Genomic DNA, 23,144 nt, shown 5'->3' with positions numbered 1-23,144 from the left:
ATCGGAATCTTACAAGTTCCGGTGTACCGGAGAAACATCAATACATAGGTTACAAGTGATTTGGACTCGACTAATACACAGCTCAAGCAAAACAGAGAGGAGCTTAGGTTATGGGAAATAAGACAGAGGAAGACTACTCCCTCCTCCGATAGACACCGTGACCCCATAATCCAGTTTCCAGTGACTTCTCACGGCGGTGGTGTCAACGGCCCGCCAGATCCGTACCCGTTACCTTCAACAGAGCCACCCTCGGAGTGTCCCGCGGCCATAAACGTCGACCTCGATACAGAAGCCAACTCCAAAACCCTAACCGCCGTTAACCGTGACAGCTTCACCGTCTCACAGGTCCGATGTATTGTGTGTTCATCAACTCTTCATGGCGGAGGAAGGAGGAAGACGAGCCGGCGAGATTCAGGACCTAAGAGAACCGCCATCTACAGAGGTGAGATCCACCGACACTGCCAAACCAAACCTTCCCATCGGAGATTAAGCCCCTACCCCGATGACTGACTTGCGGTTCCGGTGGGTCGCCGTCGTCCTCTAACAGTAGACTCCAACCATTCACCGACGAATCACCAGAGCGGTGGAGCTTCATAGGAATTTCCGCTTCAGAAATTCTCCCGAGTCGCAGCGAGAAGCGAGAACACCTCTAGAAACACCAGATCTTGCATATTCCGTCTCGTTGTGCTGATTCCGTTGAGGGGGAGACCACTACAAACACCGACGAGGCCGCCGGAGATCCGCAGTGGCTCCACCCTTTTCAATCGGAGATTTTAGGGTAAAGAGAACGATGGGAGACGCGCGTGTAATACAACTGCCTCTCAAAGGCCTCTCCTAGTAAATATCTTGTACATAATAATATAACTATTCATCTTTTATAGTTTAACGAAATTTTTTTTTTTTTTAGAAACTTGGTAACATTTTGTGTGTGATCCTTTTCTCTGTGTATTGCATCTTAAAATATTTGAAGATTAGCCTTGACTCAAACATATTAGCCTGTTAAATTTATCTAGAAACAACCAACCGTCTGGAGATTTTTGTTCCAAAGCTTTTTTCAGTTCCATAATATTTTTCTAATCAACAAATGTCTTTAGCCACATTAGAATCTATATAGTTATTTAATATTTAATTTATTTATAGTTCTGCAACAAAATAATAAAAATCAAATTTATTTCTGGCTTTATTTTTTTACAAAATCAGTTAAATTTCCAATTAAATCACTATTACTTGAATTTTAATAATTTGTGGAGGATTAGCTTTGTTTTCATCTTGTTGTAGATGATTTTTTTTACCTAAGGAAATCATTATCTAAAGTCAATTTTTTTTATATATTTATCTTTTTGTTTTATTTTTAGGTAATAATATCATAGAATTGTTTTTATATCCAGAAAACAAAAGTTTGATTTCTAAAATTAATTTATAATAATTTTTTAAAGTAGTTTTTCACATTTAAAATATAAAATTTAATTCATATAATTTTATTTTATATAATTTAAAGTATTTTAAATGTGAAATATTATTATTTTTAAATAGATATTTTAATTATAATATTTATTTTAAAATAATATTTTTTTGATAAACATAATTTTTAAATTATTAAATAAAATAAATTAATTATATATATTTTTCATTTTATATGTTACTATATTTATAAATATATCTTAAAAATATATTCATTAAAAATAAATATATTATATATTATATACTAATTTTTATAATAATTTTAAATAGTATACTCATACTGTTCTATCAATTATCCTATTAAATAGTTTAACAAAAACATATAGCTCATGTAACATAGTCCTTCCATAGCATACTGGTACTGCTAGTGCTAACGCTCTACCAATCAAGACCTAATCACGAAGATCATAAGACAAAGTGACAAACCATAAAAATACTTTATATTCCCACATGTGTGCAGTTTATCTAAGTGGTAGGTTTCAAATCCGGGGTGTTTTACCTGGCACATTTTCAAACCTGTAACCCGACCACGTCCATTATGTTCAGTCCAAATTGTACCTGATTATATATAAGAGATCATTGCATTGATTTCTTAAAAAAAAATCTTATAATATTGTAGTAATTTTTTTATTAGTATAGGAACTTATACATAATTTTCTTATCAAATAATACTAATGCATCGGGGATAAGCTTTATATGTCTCATTGTGGCACGGGTGTAAGTTACTTGATTCAGAGAACAACTAGATTTCCCATGCCTGACATCCTTTATGTGTGTGTGTGTTTTTTGTTTTTGTCGAATCCGCATAACCACACAGTTAATTTGTTGTTCCAATCATACAAACCGCTACAAAACGTTTTAAACACCTCTGAACCTCTTAAAATCAAAAATTGGTTTCAGCTAGTGTTTACGGTTGCATATAAATAAATAAATATAAAATTATTTTAAAATTATTTTAAAATTTTAAAATAGAAATATTATAAAATATATATATACACATTTTATATTAAATTCACAAAGAGTATCATAAGTAATCATTATATATATCACAATAGTATGTTTTATATTTTTATAATGTTATAATATGTTAATATTGATAATTTATTATTAAACCGCTGCAATATCTCATAATCAACCAGTCACAAATATCCCGTAATCGCAAGAATTTTTAAACATTGTGCCAGTCGTACAAAACACTTAATAACGCTTGGAACCGCCATCTGTATCCGCAAACTTCCGCATCCACAACCGCAAACTTCCGCAACCGCAAACGTTGCGTTTTAACCAGTCGACCCTAATTAGAAGAGAGCTAAAGTTGAATTTTGCCAACCCACTTGGTTTACTTGAAATTTTGATTCGTTATCTAATCCCAAATCACAGGTTTTGAAGCTAATCACGAAAGTATCCTCGCCATTTGCCCATACATCCGCGTCGTCATCTAGTCGGTTTTTTTCTTGCTTACATTTGGTGCATTAGATTAAAATAGTTGCAAGAGTTTACAAATTTGTAGAAAGTAATGGTGGGAGAGACTATTTACAATGTTTGGGTTCCCGGCAAAAAGGTAAAAATACCTTTTTATTTACCAAAAAAAATCCGTAGAAAGTATATACTTTTTTTTGTTGGCACAATAGAAAGTATAAACTCTAGTAGACAATTTAAGTGAAGATCAGATGAGTGGCCCCAGAGAATTCTTCGTGGCCCAGTAGAGAGAATTGGCTTGTGAAGGCCCAATAGTTTTGGGTTGTGTAAAATTGATGGCGCAAGTGTTGAAAACGTTGTTGCAGAAAGATGGAAAGCTCCGGAAGTATACTTGTCAGAGAAGGCCCATCTAGTCAAATTACATAAACTAATTACAAACTTAACTCCCAAATCTCTCCTCAAAAGTTTGGCATGTGATCCGAGCGACTAGAAAAAACCGGTTCGGATCAGGTACATGTAATGTCATTTACCCCAATGAATCTTGTTGTGAGAAATTGCGGATTTTTGATCCGACATAGAACCGAATCCGAGACCTCATGGGTATCTGAAATATCTGAAGCTTCTAATATATATTAAATATAAGGTGTTTCGATATAATTTTGGTATTACATATAGTTTTGAACTCGGGTTTTCATGTATAGTTTTGGTTTTCAAGTAAAATTTTAGATTTTCAAAAATATAATTCGGATAATTGGATAAATTTTTTACGTATTTTCGAGTTTTGGATTAGATTATGGATGAAATTTCTAGTATTTTTGGATATTTGAATATTTTCAGATATCTTTTCGGGTTTATAATTTTTTTTTGGATTTTGGGTATTTTTCGGGTCTTAACTACCCGAAGCCGACCCGAAACTTTTAGAAACAAAAAATAATTGATATTAACGTTTCTAAACAACTGGACCCGAATCAACTTAAACCCAACAAATTCTAATTACTCTATTGGATGGATCCTAGTATATAAGATCCGAAGGATCCGGATCCGACGAGAACCAATCTGACTACCCAAATGCCCAAGCCTACTGAGAACCCTGATCCCAATCATTCATCTTCTCTATGGGTTCTGATCTTTGCAAGTCTTCATCCTTTTTCGATTTCCAGTTTTTGTATAAGATGCATAGATCGATCTAGGACTTTTTCGATAGATTTTCGGATGATTCCGGAAAGATCGATTTCCTCGTATGCGCCTCCGTTATTGTGTTTTCTTTTCTCACTTGCTTTGTTTTTCTTACATGAACTGTGATATCTCAAAGCCGCTTCCGAATTTAACACCTTTTTGATGATTATATATGCCTTCAGGATCTCTTTGATTCGTAATTTCTCGTTATGAGAGAAATACTTATTTATTTATATAAATGAACTTGGATACACCATCAACAAGAACTTTCATGGGATAGATCGAAGCAAAAACATACATGTTCTAAAATGTTTTGATTTGTCAAATTGTAATAGAGTATGCAAATTGATTTTTACTATATGAATGCATGTAATTTCTGGAAACGAAAATTGTATAAATCTTAACAAGATAAGATAAACAAATGTAAATTAGATAAGATAAGAATCTAAGCTTCTTGGGGGTGGGGAGATTTTGCAATACTGATGTACAATATAAATAGGTATGGCACCCTGAACAACATAGATTTTTTTTCTCAGGACATGTCACATGTGACAGCTCAGTACACAGTGGATATATAAGTAGGTGGGCACGTTACGAATTATTATTGTTAGAACAATTTAATATTTTTTTTAAAAAATTAGAAAAACAGAAGAGAGAGAAAGAGAGAATAAAATCCCTTAATAAAGCAAAAATGAAAATAGGCTGTTCTTCGTCTTCTTCTTCTCCGCTTCTCGCCGTTGTCTCCTGCTCAGGCTCATCGGTGAGTTGACTTATTTACGCTAAACATCTATTTTTAATCAATCACTCGCCCCTTCTTACAATTTTTCAAAAAATTTCCTCTCTTCGTTCTCGACCTGTAAGTCGAATCTTAGGGATCATTGGAGTTAAAGATGTGATCTTTTGTCATAATGATATGTTTTGGGTTTACGAAAGTTTCAATCTTTTCTTCTTCTTATGATCTGATTGTAATCAAAAAAGAATATTCGCCTTTGATCTGTTTTTGTTTCTTCAGGATCTGAAAACAAGCGGATCACTTGGATCTCGGATTCTTCCGGCTTCTCAAAGGTGAATGAATAATCTGATCCAATGATGACAATAATGATAGAATGATTGATGAATATGGTTATGATGATGATGATGATGATTGGGTTTGGGGTTTAGGCAGTTTTGATAAATAAGTCAAAAAGACATTTGTGGTTTTGTTTTAAATTTTATTCAAATGACATCTGACTTGTAAGGGTGTGGCAGATCATCTCCGTTGGACAAACTTCTCCGGTGTAAGACAATGTCATCCAATCACCTAAGGCATGTGGAGTCCATGTCCTTGCTACCCTCAGGTGCCGGCAAGATCTCTCAGTTAAACGCTGTGGTCTTAGGTGAATCCATTGCCTCTGAGGAGAATGATCTCGTCTTCCCCAGCAAGGAGTTCTCCTCCCAGGCTCTTGTTTCCTCCCCTCAACAGTACATGGAGATGCACAAGAGGTCGATGGAGGACCCTGCAGGGTTCTGGTCTGACATTGCGTCTGAGTTTTTCTGGAAGCAGAAATGGGGTGACCGAGTGGTTTCCGAGAATCTCGATGTCAGGAAGGGTCCTATTCACATTGAGGTTTGTTTTTTTTTTTCTTGTCTTGTTAAAATGGTTGACATATCTGAGAGATCATGGATGTACCAACCAGTGGTTCAAGGGGGGAATCACCAACATCTGCTACAACTGCTTAGACAGAAATGTTGAGGCTGGTTTGGGTGATAAAACAGCTATGTTCTGGGAAGGGAATGAACGTGATGTAGATGCTTCCTTGACTTATTCTCAGTTGCTTCAACAAGTTTGCCAGGTATAACCACTCGTGTTCCTGCTGCTCTCCTACCACCTCTAGACTCCTCTTTACATGCCTTGTCGTCCTCCTACTGCAGCTTGCTAATTACTTGAAAGATGTTGGAGTGAAGAAGGGAGATGCCGTCGTAATTTACTTACCAATGTTAATGGAACTTCCTATAGCTATGCTTGCTTGTGCACGCATCGGAGCTGTTCATTCGGTAAACCTATGATTTTTTTTGCATTTGTCTACATAAAGAAACTAATTTGATTCTACTACCCACAGGTCGTTTTTGCTGGATTTTCTGCTGACTCGCTTGCCCAAAGAATCATTGATTGCAAGCCAAAACTAATACTGACTTGCAATGCTGTTAAAAGAGGCCCTAAGACCATTAATCTTAAAGCTATTGTTGATGCTGCTCTTGACATCTCCTCTAAAGATGGAGTCTCTGTAGGTTAGTCCAATCTCCCTTTGGGTTTCACGTCTCTTTAACATGTATTATTAGTTCGATCTTTGAGCGCACAACAGAGAAAATATATGGTTTGATGGGTTCATAAGCGTTACTGTTGTGTCTCTTGTTTCTCTGCAACCAGACGTATGCTTGACCTATGACAACTCATCGGCGACAACAAGGGAAGATACAAAATGGCAGAATGGAAGAGATGTGTGGTGGCAGGTAAATTGCAGAGCTGTTTAATAATTGCCCAAAATGTATTCCTTTCCTTTTCTCAAAATCTGCTTTTGGGTGATGGTAACTCTCTTTAGGATGTTGTTCCTAAATATCCAACATCGTGTGAGGTGGAATGGGTTGATGCGGAAGATCCATTATTTCTACTCTACACCAGTGGAAGCACCGGCAAGCCAAAGGTAAATTTTTGTGAATTTTGACTTGTATTATTTTAGTTTTCTCTCTTTAATATGAGTCCTTTTGAAGGGTGTCCTACACACAACTGGAGGGTATATGGTCTACACTGCTACAACATTCAAATATGCATTTGACTACAAATCAACAGATGTATACTGGTATGCAAAAAAACACAATTTCATTGACTGTTCAAACTGTTTGGTAAAATATATGCAATAGAGTGGCTAATCTCTTTTGCTTCTCTCACATTAGGTGTACAGCAGATTGTGGTTGGATTACTGGCCATAGCTATGTTACCTATGGACCGATGCTCAATGGAGCCACTGTTGTTGTCTTTGAAGGGGTAAATCCATTTGGATAAATGTAGATGCTTAGAGACTTGACATTATTTTCTATCAATTAATGTCTTGTCAAAAAATTCAATTCTAGGTTCCATTGCCATAACAATAGCTATCAGCATTTAAGCTTATGAATGTGTGCCAAATGAGTTACATTTTTCATCTCTGTCATTTGGATTGAACTGATGGTTGTGATATTATCATCTGTTTTTTTTTTTGAAACAGACTCCAAACTACCCTGACTCTGGACGCTGTTGGGAAATTGTTGACAAATTCAAGGTTTCCATATTTTACACTGCTCCAACGTTGGTGAGGTCTCTCATGCGCGATGATGATAAGGTAAAGATTTATGCAATCTTTCGGTTGTGATTAAAAGTTAATCAGCATTGTATTGATGCTTCAAACGCTAAAGAAGTATTGATCTGTCTAAAGCATTTAGATTGTTTTAGATATCTAAAGCATTTATTAACTTTTTTCCGTTTCCAACTTATTTTGATTGTTATAGTTTGTGACAAATCATTCTCGCAAATCGCTACGAGTCCTTGGAAGTGTGGGTGAGCCCATCAATCCGAGTGCATGGAGGTTGGAACTCTAAATGTTTTTTAATCTTTCATTCATGCGATCAATTGAATGGGGAAGTTTATTCAATGGTTTACCAACGCTCTGTCATGTAGATGGTTCTTCAATCTAGTTGGTGATTCAAGGTGCCCCATTTCCGATACGTGGTGGCAAACTGAAACTGGTGGCTTCATGGTGGACTCTCTTCTCTTTCGCTCATTATGTCTCTTGATACCTCTTGCATATTGTCTCATGTGCATCAAATTGCATGGCAGATAACCCCGTTGCCAGGTGCTTGGCCGCAGAAGCCTGGTTCAGCTACTTTCCCTTTCTTTGGTGTACAGGTTTGTGATTTATAGACTTAGTATGCTGCATTGTCCTTTAGATATTTTGTCTTTGGAGGACTTCACTCTAATCTCACTGTGTGTATCTCTGCTGCAGCCTGTCGTAGTTGATGAAAAAGGCAATGAAATCGAAGGCGAGTGCAGTGGTTATCTTTGTGTGAAAGGATCATGGCCCGGGGCGTTTCGAACTTTGTTTGGGGATCATGAAAGATATGAAACCACATACTTCAAACCTTTTGCTGGATACTATTTTAGTGGTGATGGTTGCAGCAGGTAGGACAATCTAATCTAATTAGTTTCTTTAAAAAAAACAAAAACAAATTTGCAGTTAGTGTGTTATCTTTCAACTGTCACATAGATAGTGGCATGTTTACGTATTGATTTTATGTTCCAGAGACAAGGATGGTTACTACTGGCTTACAGGGAGGGTCGATGATGTTATCAACGTCAGGTAGGACATCAAATTATTAGAACGAGTTTCCAAATTTAGACTTACGTTTGGATTAATGCACAGTGGCCACCGCATTGGAACTGCTGAAGTGGAATCTGCTCTGGCTTCACATCCCCAATGTGCAGAGGCAGCTGTTGTAGGTGTAGAACATGAGGTATGTAGACTAGAGTATGCATATGTAAGGTGTGACACTGATAAGAATTCATAAGTAATGCTACTACATCAGCCTGTCTTAGTCATCGAGTATATAAACAGAAAAGCGTACGATGTTTTTTTAGTATGTCTAGTGATTGGAACTAGTTTTATTGGCCTTTTCAAAGCATGGAGAGTTTCCTGGTTCTTAATTACACAACATAAGGTTGCTTCTTTGTTCTTGGATTTGATTTGGTTCTTCATCCAACGTTGTTATTCCCTTACCATTGTGAAAATAGAAGTAGAAATCACTTTCGGTTGGCTCTTGTTTTGTATCAGGTGAAAGGTCAGGGTATCTATGCGTTTGTCACTCTTGTAGAGGGTGTTCCTTACAGCGAAGAGCTTCGGAAAAGCCTTGTACTCATGGTCCGAAACCAGGTAGTGAAAGCTTTAGGGGATGCCACTTTGATATGGTGTCAATTACTAATTTTAATTTGCAAACTTTGATGATTTATGTAATGAGAGTTTTGGTGATCAATGTTACAGATTGGGGCATTTGCAGCACCGGACAGAATACATTGGGCACCAGGGTTGCCAAAGACAAGAAGTGGAAAGATAATGAGGAGAATCCTGAGAAAGATCGCTTCAAGGCAATTAGAAGAGCTTGGAGATATTAGCACACTCGCAGATCCTAGTGTTGTTGATCAGCTTATTGCACTTGCCGATGTGTGAATCATCTCCTTTTCTCTCTCCGTGAATGTAACCATTAAACATGTGCAGTGAGTTTTCTACATCTATTTTTATTACAGAGGGGATGTTGAAGAAAAAATAACTGAGACAAGATTCAGGTTTTTTGTGAAGAATAAAGCGAGCAGACAATTTCGTTGTGTTTTTGAATAAATGAATTTTTATGTAATGAATTTGGCTTAAGGATTATTTGATTAGGTATCATGTTATAAACAATATTCCCTAAGTTATCATTCTAAAATATTATCTATTAGCTATTTAAAAAAAAAATTAAACATTTAAAATCACATTACAATATAAATAACACTTTTAGAGCCTTGCCATATTATAATGAATATAGTGTACCATTTAAAATTAAATGATAAAATTTTATTAGTAGATAAAAATAAGATTCTAAAATAATCAAGTAGATTATTTTCAAATTATTATTTTTATTTCCTAAAAGTGTTATTTATATTGTAATGTGATTTTAAATGTTTAATTATTATTATTTTTAAATAGCTAATAGATAATATGGTTACTTATGATCAGTTTCGCCATATTACATTTGTTTTTGTTTCTTCGTACCATAAAAGAACAATTAAACCATCATTTTACCTTATTTATTATTATTATTATTATTATTATTATTATTATTATTATTATTATTATTATTTACCAGTCTTTTTGAATATAAAAGTATGTTTTACCAAAACATAGATATATAAAAATATGTTTTACCAAAACATAGATGATACAACTATACTATACTATGTAAGCATCTTTCAGTCATTCATATATGAAAACATGGAATTCTGCATATATTTTCTTATAAATAAGTGGGTTTAAATTGTCGTAATTTAGATATAATCCCTGTTCGAAAATATGCTAGACGTAACGCGTGCGTTCGAGCAGGGCCTAGTGCCGAATCAATTAATCGGAGATTATACGGGAATTAATCGGGGAGTAATTTAATGTACTTATATGCGTTTTTATCGGTTTATATATTAAATATGTGAATTATTGACAATATTGGCGCATGGTGTAGTGGTCAGCGACCTTTGTTAAGTGTCACCCATCGCAGGTTTGAAACCCCTAGTGCGTTTTTGATCTATTTAATCAGTTTTTAGGTTATATGAAATTGAAATTACAGAAATAACCTTATCTTCTTCCTCACATCTGCGATTTTCAGAACAAGTTAGAGCAAGTCCATTGAAGGTTCATAGGCGGGTCATGGGCTGAGAGTCATAGGATTTTTAATCCAAAAGAAAATAAAAAATGGATCTTTATCGCTGAACCGGGCCGTTGGAGAGAGCCCGCATGAAACGAGTTCAAGCCACGTGGAGAAGAGTTATTGGCTGGTGAGACGCGCGTTGTCGACGGGGAATGAAGAAGAAACGCGTGAATCTCCTCATTTCCTCCTCTCTCCAAAAAAGCTAGGGTTTGCGACTCGAGAGGCGATTCTTGTAGCGACGCCGACGATTCTTGTAGCGACGCCGATCCAGAGCACAATTGTCCATCAAATCGACGACGTAGTGAAATCTCATCGAGCTGAGGTCCGTTTTCGAGTTGGTGGCTTCGTCTCATTGTATCGATTTAGGGTTTTCTTGTTTAGGGTTCAATAGAGTCTGCGATGTGAAATCTATTTGGGGGTTTCTTTGTTAGGGTTTTCTTTCTTAGGGTTCAATAGAGTCTGCGATCTGAAATCGATTTGGGGGTTTCTTTGTTAGGGTTTTCTTTCTTAGGGTTCAATACAGTCTGCAATAATAAATCGATTTGGGGGTTTCTTTGTTAGGGTTTTCTTTCTTAGGGTTCAATACAGTCTGCGATCTGAAATCGTTTTGGGGGTTTCTTTGTTAGGGTAGTAAAGCGTCATTCTGGTTTGATATAGGGGTCGTTTGTATGTCAATTGAAATAGAGATTTGTGTTTATCTTAGTTAACTGTTTCTCTTCCTCTTGCAGATGGATCCCGCAGAAGAAAGACGACATTCAAAGAAGCAAAAGGATCACTGCGACATGTTAGGGTTTGTCGCGGATTCACAGTACGGGGTTCCAAGAAAGTGTGCTTGCGGCGGGAGAATCATTGACGAGGTTCGGGGGAAGGAAGACTACGACAGTCTTCCTGGAAAGTGTTTCTTCACATGCGTAAACTATGAGGTCAGTGTCAATCTGCAATCATGTTCTTATAATTTATGTAACTTGAACTCTCTCTAATATTTATTTTCTGTTGTGAATAAGGATGATGGGTTGCATTACCGTCATCCTTGGGTGGTTGCTGTCCAGGAGGAGATCAAAACGCTGAGCACGCGTCTGGATGAGGCAGAGGAGGTTATGAAGGGGGTGTGGAAACTCAATAAACGGATTGAGGACCTGGAGGTAAGTGTATTTCCTTTCTGTAGTTATTTGTTACATTATACTTGTTGAGTCAATAAGTTAAAACACAGCATCATTGTTGTTTCCATGTCCAGGAACAGGTTTCAACCCTGTCTGAGCAGGTTGATTATCTCACTGTCGAGGTGGGTACCCTGGAGAAGGTCTGTTTCGACTGATAATCAGAGGTACGTATGAATATTTGCGTGAATTAATAAGTACAACTAGTTAAATGTTTGCGTGAATTAATAAGTAGAACTTGCTAAATGTTTGCGTGAATTAATAAGTAGAACTAGTTAGATGTTTGCGTGAAATAATAAGTAGAACTAGCTAAATGTTTGCGTGAATTAATAAGTAGAACTAGTTAAATATTTTTTGGTTCCTCTGATTGTAACTAGTAGTCTGAGTTGGTTGGTTCTTCTGAATGTATGAATTTTTTCGTTCCACTAAACTGAACTGAACTAGTAGTCTGAGTTGGTTGGTTACTCTGATTGTATTAATAAGTTACAACGAAAAGTACAGTGTAATTAACTCTGTGTTGGTTGGTTGGTTGCTCTAATTGTGTTGAGTAGTTGATTGTATTAAGTGGTTGATTTGATGTGTAATGACTGCTCTCTGTGAAGTAGTTGTTCTATAGTGGCTTTTATATTGAATGTTTTGCAGCTAGAGTTTAATTTTTCTCTCTTGTGGTCGCTTAAACTAGTTTAAATAGAGTAGCCAAACCCCATTAACTTATTACATCAACCTAAACCATAACAAAAATGGATCCCTTTACCATAAACTCTCCCGGGTTTACTTCGCTCTTAGCTTCGCAGAGCAGTCCAGCAATGGACTGCGACTTTGCTGAGGCAGTAGGCAACTCTCCCGGGATAGTGAAACCGGTCCTAAAGAGAAAGTGGTCAACAAAAGAAGACCTAGTGCTCATCAGTGGGTGGCTGAACACGAGCAAGGATGCTATTGTCAGTAACGAGCAGAAAGGAGGATCCTTTTGGAAGAGAATTGAGCTCTACTTCAATTCAAGCGCTCAGCTTACTGGCTCAGTTGCTAGAGAGTGGAGTCAGTGTAAGCAGAGGTGGGGAAGGGTGAACGAGCAGGTGTGCAAGTTTGTGGGGAGTTATGAGGCGGCTTTGAAGGAGCAATCTAGTGGTCAAAATGAGAATGATGTCATGAAGGCTGCCCATGACATCTTCTTTAATGATTACCATGCGAAGTTCACCATGGAACACTGTTGGAGGGAACTGAGATATGATCAGAAATGGAAGTCATACTCCAAGTCCAGAGATGGCGGGAAGGAGAAAAGGAAGGAGAATGAAGAGGTGATGCCTGAGGAGGAGGTTAGACCGGCGGGTGTAAAGGCTGCGAAAGCAAGCAAGCGCAAGCGGCACGGGAATGAAGCTGCTTTCGATCAAATAGAGAGCATCCTGGCTGCGAGAAAGAAAATATCCCAGCAGAAACTCCTTGATCGTCTCCTTGCCAAAAATGACACTGATCTATCTCCAAACGAAATCAGTCTCAAAAACAAACTCGTTTCTGAACTGCTAGATTGAATTGGTTAACTACTGTTTTTTTCATTTCCTAACTTTGTTGCTTAGTAGAATCTCTGTTTTTTCATTATTTACTTGCCTCAATATGTTTAGTTATTAAGTTTGTAACTTGGTAGAATCTTTGTTTCTTATTATTAACTTGCGTGAAGAGAAAGAGTTTTAAACTTTGTAGTTTGGTTTTTGTTTTGCAGGTCACGGGATTGTCATCATGTCTGGATCAGGGGTTGCTATGTCTGATGTTGCTTGGCTGTTGTTGCTTTTTCTCTACGGATGCAGTGTACTATTTTGTTAGTTTGTACACTGCTACTATGTTCTGAATTCACGGGTTGTACTTTGTTTCTACACTACTTTCATGTCACGGGTTATGTAACAAACAAGCATATATTAATATGCTCTCTTCATGTATGTTTCTAAATGAGAACTCAACTTCTTCTCATTGTTTCTCTGTATCATCATATATATTTCATTACTAACCAAAAACACAACTTCTGTTTCGCACTTGATCTATTACAAACTAAGCACACAAGAGCATTTGAACATTTCCTCTTGTATTTCATTTCCAAAGAGTAATCGGGTATATTTCAATTTTGTTTCGCACTTGTATTTCACCATCCGTATCATATTTATTACATAATTTACTCTTTCACAAGAGCATTTCACTTTTGTTTTGATATATATGATTTAGAGTTTTGTATAATTTGATAATTATCACAAGCACACACAAACCAACGTCTGATATATATGATCTAGAGTTTTGTATAATTTGATAAAATTTTAGTTTGGATATTTTGATTTTAAAATTGTAAAATTTTATATGAACTAGAGTTTGGTATTGTTTAAAACTTACTTAATTATATAATTGATAATTTCGCTACACACAGTTTATTTTAACATTTTAAAAATGTTAGTTTGGATTAATTCATTTTTTTATTTTATACTAGGCAGATAATAAAATTGATAATTTTATTATTTGTTTTTTTTTAAATAAGGGAAAAATGTCAAGCTCCTCAAATGATGAAGTATATGAAGTATTTGAAGAAATGGTCGACGAACAAATTGATGATTTCATCGACTCCGTTATTGCCAACGACCCGAAGAGACGAGTGTATATCGAAAGAGATCGGGAACAAGGACACAATCAACTATGGCACGACTATTTTAGTGAAAATCCAACATACCCACCAGAAATGTTTAGGCGGCGTTTTCGAATGAACAAACCTTTGTTCCTTCGCATTGTCGAACGCCTAAATAATGAAGTTCCATACTTTCAGCAACGAAGAAATGGTCACGGAAGGTGCGGCCTATCTGCACTTCAAAAATGCACTTCAGCAATACGAATGTTGGCATATGGCAAAGCCGGAGATGCGAATGACGAATATCTCCGACTTGCGGCAAGCACTGCACTTTTATGTTTGGAAAATTTCACGGATGCGATAATACTATTGTTTGGAGGTGAGTATCTAAGAAGACCTACACCAGAAGATCTTCAAAGACTACTTGACGCTGGAGAGGCACGCGGGTTTCCGGGTATGATAGGCAGCATCGATTGTATGCATTGGGAGTGGAAAAACTGCCCAACGGCTTGGAAAGGTCAGTACACACGTGGTTCAGGAAAGCCGGCAAATGTCTTAGAAGCTGTGGCATCACAAGATCTTTGGATATGGCACTCATTTTTCGGATTACCAGGTACCCTCAACGATATCAATGTTCTTGATCGGTCACCAGTTTTTGATGACATTTTACAAGGTCGAGCACCTAAAGTTAAGTTCAAGGTCAACAACCACACTTATCGTATGGCCTACTATCTTACCGACTGAATTTATCCTAATTGGGCAACATTTATCCAATCCATCAAACTCCCTCAAGGTCCTAAAGCAGAGTTATTTGCTGAACGTCAAGAATCCACCAGAAAAGATGTCGAACGGGCTTTTGGAGTATTGCAATCGAGGTTTGCAATTGTTAAAAACCCAGCTCTACTATGGGACAAGGAGAAGATATGAAAGATAATGAGAACTTGTGTCATATTGCACAATATGATAGTGGAGGACGAACGACACGGATACATTCAAATTGATACATCTGAGTTCGAGTCAGGAGAGTCTAGTCGAAGTTCAAAGGTGAAAAGTAGAGAAAGTGTCAATGTCCCTATGCTTACCATTCGCAATCAAATTCGGGATCCACATTTACATGAGCGTTTGAAAGCTGATTTAGTTGAAAATGTTTGGGAAAAATATGGTAATCATGATGAATAATCTTTGTATGTTCATGAATTCTCAATGTATTGAATAAAAACTTTTAAGAAATATTATAAATTTTTTATGAATTGAATAAAACCTAACTTTATTCCATTATATTGAATATTCACTTTTCAAAATTTAAAAACCAAATTTATTTCCATTATATTGAATACAATTCTCATTATATTAAATATTCACTTTTCAAAAAAAAAATTAACTTTTTTTGTCAAATAAAAAATATTATTTTATTCTTATAAACCCACTCTCAAGTTCATTGATGGAGAAGCAGCATTGATCCGGGTTCATCACTATTCAGGCCCCACCATTAAATTAATATACAATACTTATGAACCCCAAGAGGGGGTTCATTGATGTACATGCTCTTACAGCCGCCTCTCTTTTTTTTTTTGCGATTTCTATTGTTTTTCTTACTAATCTTATATGTTTTAATCAATATATAACTAATTTGCTAAAGAATAATCAATCTTGGATTCCAAATCGACAGTTTTGATGAGTTCTAAAACTTTTTCGATTAAATAAGCGCCTATGGTCAAATCGCCACGGTTGGAGGCCGCACCACGTTTTTCCGGCGACTTTTCGGCCGCCTCAGTCGCGTTTTCGAACAGGGGATATAATAGAAAAAAACTATAAATTAATATAATTATTTGGGACGAGTTGTTTGTTGATACTAGGCCGAACTCGGTATTTGATGGGCCTTGATGACAGATGTAATCCCTCTCTAAGACTAACGCAAAGACTGGTTCCAACCTACGCCTTCTCATTTCGAGAATGCTCCCAAACTAAACCCAACGTAATATACTAACTAATAAATGATTTCATAAACTGATTAATATTGACCACTTCAAATTTGAGTAATATAATGGTTTTTTGACGTAAAAAAAAAAAATCCTTTTTGGGTATTGATTGAAATTTTTATTTTTGGAAGACGTATTGATTGTAACTAAATGTGTAAATTGTAATGTGTGTATAACTGTATATTGTATGATTATTCAAAACACTTGTATTCTACAATCACTATATGATTTTATTGTTTTTTTTTGATCGGATATATGATTTTATTGTTATCCCTTCTATTATGGCTCTCTCCGACCATCAAATTAACTTTTCTAATTAAAAAACTAACAAGAAATGAAACTTGAAGAAACGAAAAACAAAGGACTGAGTTTGTTATTAATTTTGTTTAGAAACTTATACATAATTTTCTTATGAAATAATACTAATGCATAGCGGATAATTAAGCTTTACATGTGTCTCATTGTGGCACTGGTGTAAATTACTTGATTCGGAGAACAACTGGATTTCCCATGAGTACCCTCGATTCCAAATTTCCAAGCAGTCTCTCACTCGAATCCATAGCCTAACATGTTTTTATCTTGGGATCGTCACGCATTACGGAGTCAGCTAGCTCCATTACTCGAGTACATGAATGTGAATAAATATGTTATTTGGAATCATCCCCATTATGGGCGATTATACTCATCATAAACGGGATCCAAGACACCTCAATCACGCCTCCATAAGAATATAAGACCAACGTTTATAATGTAATCCTTCTATGTTTTAGGCAACTGTTTTCTTTTATGGTCCTTAAGTTTTTGCACTTTCGGCCAGTTAACATTGATTATATTATGGGTATAATGAGAATACGCATGAGAGATTGCTAAGCCTAAGCTAATGCGGGAAGCATGCAAGCCGCCAACCTAACACGTAAAGTGTATCTAAAGTTTTTTTTTTTAAGTGTATCTAAAGTTATTGTCTACTTTCTTAACATACTTTATAACAGTTTGATATTGGGTATATATGTTTTAATCAAGTTACCAAATAATAGAAATCATATCTTCTATACATGAATATCAAATTAGTTATCATTTTGTGGTAACCAAAAAGAAACTTAAATGAAACAAAGAGTATATGTTAGTGCAAAGATGACACCACAATATAGTAATGCAGAAGATAAATCAAGAGACAAAATAGATACAACTAACCAACTATGCTTTATTAGAAATCGCCTAAACAATCTATTACAAGACTTGCTTATCAGCTTTTACACGTCAGTGTTAACACCCTAACACACGTTACTGACAGATTCCTAATCTACCCAAACATGTTTCTTTCCCGTCAGTACTTCAGCATCTGCTTCAACACGACCCAAGAACACCCCTAAGGGATTTTCACCCTTCCTCTATAATAATAGCCAGTGTCTTATGGAATACAGACGACTCCATAACTCTTTTATAGTGATCTCCACGTTCCTGAAACCCTAGTCTCCAAGGCAACATGAATATGGACAACTTCCATATCAATAAGTACACTTTCCTTTTCTTGAAATGTATTTATTCCTCAAGGCATAAATTTGCTCCCCAAATTTATCTCTTGCCTTTTCTCCACAGTATAAACTTGCTCCTCAAGTTTATCCTACGCCAGCTCAGCATCTTGCGTCCACATGGTCTACCACTCTGCATGCCTCCTGGTTCACTCTCTGACGCACACTGTCTCAGAAACTACTTCAACGACTACGTCAAGACATAAACCCTCAGTTTATCCTTCTCCATCTCAGCATCTCTTGCATCCACATGGTAACCCACCACTCCGCATGCCTTATGTAGTAACGACTAATACCTCCAACATCAGTGACTTTGTCGCCTAGTTAGTCACGGAAGACCATTGACATCTACGAGCTCCACTTGCATTTTCAGTATACAGACAGTTGAGCAACTAATTAATCATCCGTAACGCGATACTAGCAAGGAGAAATCGAAAGAAATTTCGTATCCTCATGTTGGTATGCTATCTAGCTTGAAAATAATTCGTATCAAATATATAAAAGTAAAAAAAATTATGCATGTAGATAAATTGACTGCGAAAGCTCGTCTAACGTTCCCCAACCAAGTTGGCAAGTTCCATAGCTTTGAGTCCCCTATCTCGAGCATGATATAGACTTTGTATCTTAAACTATGAATCTGATACAGAAAAATCTCATGGAGACGAAAATACAATCATTCAACTTCGATCATAAGAAATCACTGCCGCTGGCAACGTCATTCGACATTTAGTCAACCCATTGATATATATAGAAAAGATACCTTTATGTATAAACGAAACTTTTTTATTATCTTTGTTCTCGCATTCTTGCTTATTAGCCAAATATTGATTTATCAATTTCCATTTTGATTCTTATTTTATTTTTGATTTTCTTGTCATCTGCACAATCGCCAAGACGTTAAACCTCACATGGGCTATGGCTAACATGGGTCTTTATATAACAAAGTCTAAACATTACATTTTACTTATTATCAAATCACAATCATCAAGATTTTCATCCTCTCTTCAATCACATCTTCATTCATCCATGGCTTCTTCTTCTTCTTCTTCGTCGTCTTCAATTGATTTTTCAACTGCCATTCTAATAAGGGTTGATCAATCGGGTAAAGGAGATTTCAATAAGATTCAAGAAGCAATTGAATCCATCCCTCCCAATCTTAACAACTCTCAACTTTATTTCATTTGGGTTAAGCCTGGAGTTTACAGGTATACGATCACAACAGTTTCCTTATATATTATATGATTACATACATATATAGAGACAATTGGGAAAAAAATCTAAGTATATTTAAAAATTAAGAAAATAGATATATTCTGTTAGGTTTATAGTTGAAGATAAAGTTTAAGACGTTAAGATTCACGAATTTTGGTTTAGGAATTGTTTTTAGAGGTTCAGATTTTATACCGTATAGGAATAGTTTTTAGAGCAATTGCACTCTATATACACGTTTGGAACATTATTTGCAACTATGGGCATGTGCACGACGTCGCTATTTACTGTTTCATTAATGACGCTCTTATCCCTATCTCGTTACAACACTAGTCTATACCTTAGATTATAGGTCCTAGACATCTAGACTGAGCTAGACTTGCAATAATACCTATCTATACCACTGTTTATCTCACGCGTCTGGAAATGTCGAAAGAAGCAAAGAATCGTTTGTCTACATTATTAGAGCAACTCTATTCAGTCTTTTTTTTCTTAACCTACTTTTCTTATCCTACTTTTCGATAAGCTCGAGAGAACCATTTGAGATCAGGCGGAGTTGGAGAAGAGTCGATGGTTTCGTCGCGACTTGTTGATTTACCCGATTCACCGGAAGGACCGACGATGAAGCCGGTTCCGGAGATGATGTTTGCGGCCGGCGAAGAACCAGTCGGGGTTCGCGTCCTTACTTACCAATCATCTGGAGCGATAAAAAGAATCTTAAATGCGTTGGGAGATGAATAAATTGATGTTATCAGGGATTCAGCTTTTGGCAAAATCGTCGATATTGCTGCGAAACCGGTATTTTCCGGTCGCTTTGCTCGTTATATAATGTCTAGACAGTTGAAAACGAAGAAGAAGCACGAGGCGTGGTTCCGCTTTGCTGGAAAACCGATTCGGTTTTCGTTACGGGAATTTGCGATTGTCACCGGATTGCCATGCGGGCCGTTTCCACGGAGATCAAAGATGAAGTTAAAAGAATCCATAGCGGAGAAACCCTACTGGCCGGTGCTATTTGGTAAGAGTGAAGTTGTAACGGTGGCTTCTGTGATCAAGATGCTTCGGAGGAGGACGGTAACTGATACGAAAATCCGTATCAAATATGCTTGCCTGGCGATTCTGTCCTCCGTTCTTCTTCCAACAAGCTTGAAGATGAAGATTTGTAGAGAGCATGCAGAAGCAATCGAAGATCTTGGAGAATTTTTTGCATATCCGTGGGGAAGACTTGCGTTTGACTTGCTTATGGTTAGTATACGAGAGCGGGACGTGGTGGCCTTGTCCCAGAGCAACATCGCACTTAAAGGATTTGTACTTGCTTTACAACTGGTCATGGTTGAAGCTGTCCCTGCTCTTACTGAAGTTGTTCTGGAAAGCTGTTCCTCTTCGGAAGCTGATAGTGAAGATGATGTTTTTAATCCCAGTGATAGATTTGGGAAGAAACAAACTCTTAATACTGCACATGCACGTTTTGTAGACAAGACAGACAATGTAAGTTAGTTTCGTTTGTTGCCATATCTGTTATTGTTGTGATGTTTTGTTCTCTTTGCAAATATACCATGTAACTTATTGTGGTATGTATTTAGGTTATGGTGCGCAGTTTATTATTGGAAGACCCTGAACGTCCAATCGACCAAGCGACTCTAGTTTGGTCTGACGAAGAGCATGATGAAACCGTTGAAAACATGATTGATCTTATCAATGTGAATTATCAATTCAGTACTTCTCATTTTGTTGGCGGAGTTAGCAGAAGTGAAGTTGATCGTCTGCGAGAAGCTTCCTCAGTATCTTCAAAGTCGAAGAAACCTAAGAAACCCGTTTCAGTTACTCAATCCAATGATGCTGGTTATATCGCAGATCTCGTCATAGAACGATTGAAGCCGCAGCTCCAAAATTTCAATAACAAGATCGAACAGTTCTCTACAAGGGTCGACTTAATCGAGGGTAAAGTAATTGGAAATGTCAATTGTGTGTTGTCGAAATTCAAAGACGAGATAGGCAGATCCGTAGAGGCAATGGTTCCAGATTTGTGCAAAAACTATGCCGAAGTTCGTGGAGTCCCAGCAGCTCCCACTGTTGTTACAGGGAATGGACAGGATATATCTGCCCACCCAGACAAGCACGTTTTAGATGGTAATGCGAACACTATCATCAACATCATTCAGAACATAAGTGAGTACTCTACACCGCCTTCTTCGCCGCAAAATATTCAGGTACAAGAACATGTAAAAAGTAGGTAATAGTTTAATATTTTGGTTATGCTTGAATTTTGGTCGTTGATTGGTTCTCTCTAATGATTTATAGGTCGGTAATAAAACTCCATCTATCGAAGGTGTTGCAAAACCCGGATTTGCTACTCCTGATCCAGCTACGGATTGCGGTGCTATGTCAGCCCATAGTGAGAACCATAGTAGGCACACTGACAACATCATTCCTTTGGTATGATTATTATGTTTTGTAAAGGATACCCAACGTTTTAATAGCTTAATTTACTTGTGCGTTAAGGCAGTGGAACGTCTTTTTAAATTACCTCGTTGTTGTATATTAAGGAGGATGTCAATACGGTTCCGCCTCACTTCATCGAGACACCTTCTTTCTCCCTAGGACTTACACAAGAGGAACATATCCGATCTGCAGAACCTCTAACACGCCAAAAAGTAGCCGATCTGACAACTCTGTCTGATATCAACGTTGGTGATAACATAGCGTACCCTCAATCTTTGCGTAAAAGCAAGCGTCAGAAGACTTTGCCTCCAGCCCTTCTACATGATTACTTATGTGGTCCTCATATCGACTCTCGATTGCATCATCCACGGGAGTCGGTGTTTGTATGCTACGAGAGAAGGGAGATAGAGAGGAAAATCAACGTTCTTTCAAGGAAACTTTCCGTAAATGTGTTAGTGCTCTTATTCCTACAATGGTTTATTTTGAATACCAAATAGCCGTTTGTGTAGACAGTTTTAATCTAGGGTGGTTCTGTTGTGTTAGTGTTATCAACGTTGGTGGATTAGTGGTTTCCTCAAAAGAAATGCTTCTTATGGCGGAGAGATCACGACTATACCCTGGAAAGGTTAGCAATGAAACGTCATGTATAAGTTTAATGTAATCTGCTTGTAACGTACTTTTTTCAACTCTATTTGAATCAGGTTGTTGATATACTGATTCGTCTTGTGCGATGTGTGGTATCACTGCCGACATCTTTGGAAAGGAGTTATTATTTTCTGGATACCAGATTTGGTACTTCAATTATCAGGAACTACCAAAAGTTTTCGAAAACTAAGAAAAAGGAGTCCTTTAAGTTTTCCAAAGGAGTTTTGGACTTTTTTGGTGAAAGAGATGCCTCACCGCGGTTGGGTATACGTTACTACTTTCCACTGAATTTAGGGAAAAAGCATTGGATTGGAGTATGCTTTGACACATCTAGGGGTAAACTCTATGTTCTTGACTGCAATGTGGCTTTATTCAATGAAACATCGATGGGTAGATTTCTTTATCCATTCCTCCAGATGTTGCCATATCTGGCAAGACAATTTGGTAAAGAAATGGGAACGCAATGTGTTACGCCTTATAAGTTTGATAGAACAAAGTCAGTTTTCCAAAGTGATAATCCCGCAGACGCTGGCTTGATCGCGGTGTTGTTAATGGTTAGACATGCTGTATATGGTTTCGAGGCGTGTAGGAATTTATCTCCGGAAACGGTTGCTGATGAAGGAAAGAGTGCTGCTATAATGGCTTTGGAGTCGACAGAGAAGCTGTAGTGTTATATACGTGTATGAATTATTTTCTTGTCCTGCTTGATTAAGAAAAACATTAGATCTCCATTATGTTCAACTGACTATGTATGTGTTGGTTGTTTTATACTGTTATTTGAGACTCCTGTCGTGATTGAGAGGTGACTGTTTCAATTTTTTAGATATGTTTTTATGCTAATGATTTCAGTAATCGGTTATTGTGTAGATTTTTTTCCCGCTGTAGATGGATTTTTTCCCATCGATGGGGTAATGCTTTGCATGGGTTACATGGGTTGTGTAAGTTTAGTATTTAGGATTTAGGTTTAGTGTTCATTGGGTTTAGGGTTTACTTTTGTTTTTTAGATTTACTGTGTTTTGGTTTGGGATTTAGGATTTATGTTATTATTTTTGGAGTTTAGGTTTTTAGGTTC

General features: G+C 36.8%; 5 protein-coding genes across 7 annotated transcripts; all 5 read left to right on the top strand.

The window, feature by feature from the left end:
• The first annotated feature begins 4,564 nt into the window (after positions 1-4,564).
• LOC103864286 (acetyl-coenzyme A synthetase, chloroplastic/glyoxysomal) lies at positions 4,565-9,518 on the top strand. Of its 2 annotated transcripts, XM_033289470.1 has the most exons (20): positions 4,697-4,816; positions 4,886-4,912; positions 5,069-5,121; positions 5,305-5,662; positions 5,733-5,888; positions 5,968-6,090; positions 6,156-6,324; positions 6,464-6,546; positions 6,636-6,737; positions 6,805-6,893; positions 6,988-7,078; positions 7,299-7,412; positions 7,579-7,655; positions 7,748-7,826; positions 7,907-7,975; positions 8,073-8,248; positions 8,370-8,426; positions 8,490-8,580; positions 8,898-8,996; positions 9,105-9,518. In XM_033289470.1, exons 1-20 carry the CDS (start codon positions 4,748-4,750, stop codon positions 9,288-9,290), a joined length of 2,268 nt encoding a protein of 755 aa, XP_033145361.1. In that variant the 5' UTR covers positions 4,697-4,747; the 3' UTR covers positions 9,291-9,518. The 2 variants fall into 2 exon arrangements, with proteins under 2 accessions (XP_009140297.1, XP_033145361.1); XM_009142049.3 differs by lacking the exon at positions 4,886-4,912 and having other exon boundaries at positions 4,565-4,816.
• A 637-nt stretch (positions 9,519-10,155) lies between these two features.
• Positions 10,156-15,642, top strand: LOC117133396. 2 transcript variants are annotated; one of them, XM_033289525.1, is made up of 4 exons: positions 10,156-11,441; positions 11,523-11,660; positions 11,753-11,842; positions 13,390-15,642. In XM_033289525.1, the coding sequence occupies exons 1-3, from the start codon at positions 11,247-11,249 to the stop codon at positions 11,831-11,833; spliced, it is 414 nt and encodes a 137-aa protein (XP_033145416.1). In that variant the 5' UTR covers positions 10,156-11,246; the 3' UTR covers positions 11,834-11,842; positions 13,390-15,642. The 2 variants fall into 2 exon arrangements, with proteins under 2 accessions (XP_033145416.1, XP_033145417.1); XM_033289526.1 differs by having other exon boundaries at positions 10,156-10,840; positions 11,247-11,441; positions 11,753-15,501.
• LOC103864423 (glutathione S-transferase T3-like) lies at positions 12,416-13,201 on the top strand. The gene has a single exon (XM_009142173.2). It carries the CDS (start codon positions 12,416-12,418, stop codon positions 13,199-13,201), a length of 786 nt encoding a protein of 261 aa, XP_009140421.2.
• LOC117133353 lies at positions 14,194-15,450 on the top strand. Its single transcript, XM_033289365.1, has 2 exons — positions 14,194-14,788; positions 15,239-15,450. The coding sequence occupies exons 1-2, from the start codon at positions 14,194-14,196 to the stop codon at positions 15,448-15,450; spliced, it is 807 nt and encodes a 268-aa protein (XP_033145256.1).
• A 3,163-nt stretch (positions 15,643-18,805) lies between the features above and the next one.
• LOC117125748 lies at positions 18,806-22,740 on the top strand. The gene is made up of 7 exons (XM_033289364.1): positions 18,806-18,984; positions 19,744-20,473; positions 20,569-21,195; positions 21,287-21,421; positions 21,532-21,878; positions 21,971-22,052; positions 22,129-22,740. Exons 1-7 carry the CDS (start codon positions 18,806-18,808, stop codon positions 22,738-22,740), a joined length of 2,712 nt encoding a protein of 903 aa, XP_033145255.1.
• The last annotated feature ends 404 nt before the right edge of the window (positions 22,741-23,144 follow it).

The sequence above is a fragment of the Brassica rapa genome, chromosome A04 (genome assembly GCF_000309985.2).
Source record: "Brassica rapa cultivar Chiifu-401-42 chromosome A04, CAAS_Brap_v3.01, whole genome shotgun sequence".
NCBI classification, from domain to species: domain Eukaryota; kingdom Viridiplantae; phylum Streptophyta; class Magnoliopsida; order Brassicales; family Brassicaceae; genus Brassica; species Brassica rapa.
This window is presented reverse-complemented; position numbering and strand designations above follow the sequence as displayed.

What these genes read in the sequence shown, in the direction of transcription:
- LOC103864286 (XM_033289470.1), top strand. Translation starts at nt 4,748, where the DNA reads ATGAAAATAGGCTGTTCTTCGTCTTCTTCTTCTCCGCTTCTCGCCGTT. An exon ending in TGCTTCAACAAGTTTGCCAG is followed by an intron (nt 5,889 to 5,967) that starts GTATAACCACTC and finishes CTCCTACTGCAG; the next exon opens with CTTGCTAATTACTTGAAAGA. An exon ending in TCATGCGCGATGATGATAAG is followed by an intron (nt 7,413 to 7,578) that starts GTAAAGATTTAT and finishes TGATTGTTATAG; the next exon opens with TTTGTGACAAATCATTCTCG.
- LOC117133396 (XM_033289525.1), top strand. Translation starts at nt 11,247, where the DNA reads ATGGATCCCGCAGAAGAAAGACGACATTCAAAGAAGCAAAAGGATCAC. An exon ending in TCACATGCGTAAACTATGAG is followed by an intron (nt 11,442 to 11,522) that starts GTCAGTGTCAAT and finishes GTTGTGAATAAG; the next exon opens with GATGATGGGTTGCATTACCG. An exon ending in AACGGATTGAGGACCTGGAG is followed by an intron (nt 11,661 to 11,752) that starts GTAAGTGTATTT and finishes TTCCATGTCCAG; the next exon opens with GAACAGGTTTCAACCCTGTC.
- LOC103864423 (XM_009142173.2), top strand. Translation starts at nt 12,416, where the DNA reads ATGGATCCCTTTACCATAAACTCTCCCGGGTTTACTTCGCTCTTAGCT.
- LOC117133353 (XM_033289365.1), top strand. Translation starts at nt 14,194, where the DNA reads ATGTCAAGCTCCTCAAATGATGAAGTATATGAAGTATTTGAAGAAATG. An exon ending in CTGCCCAACGGCTTGGAAAG is followed by an intron (nt 14,789 to 15,238) that starts GTCAGTACACAC and finishes ACAATATGATAG; the next exon opens with TGGAGGACGAACGACACGGA.
- LOC117125748 (XM_033289364.1), top strand. Translation starts at nt 18,806, where the DNA reads ATGGCTTCTTCTTCTTCTTCTTCGTCGTCTTCAATTGATTTTTCAACT. An exon ending in GTTAAGCCTGGAGTTTACAG is followed by an intron (nt 18,985 to 19,743) that starts GTATACGATCAC and finishes TGATGTTATCAG; the next exon opens with GGATTCAGCTTTTGGCAAAA. An exon ending in TTGTAGACAAGACAGACAAT is followed by an intron (nt 20,474 to 20,568) that starts GTAAGTTAGTTT and finishes GTATGTATTTAG; the next exon opens with GTTATGGTGCGCAGTTTATT.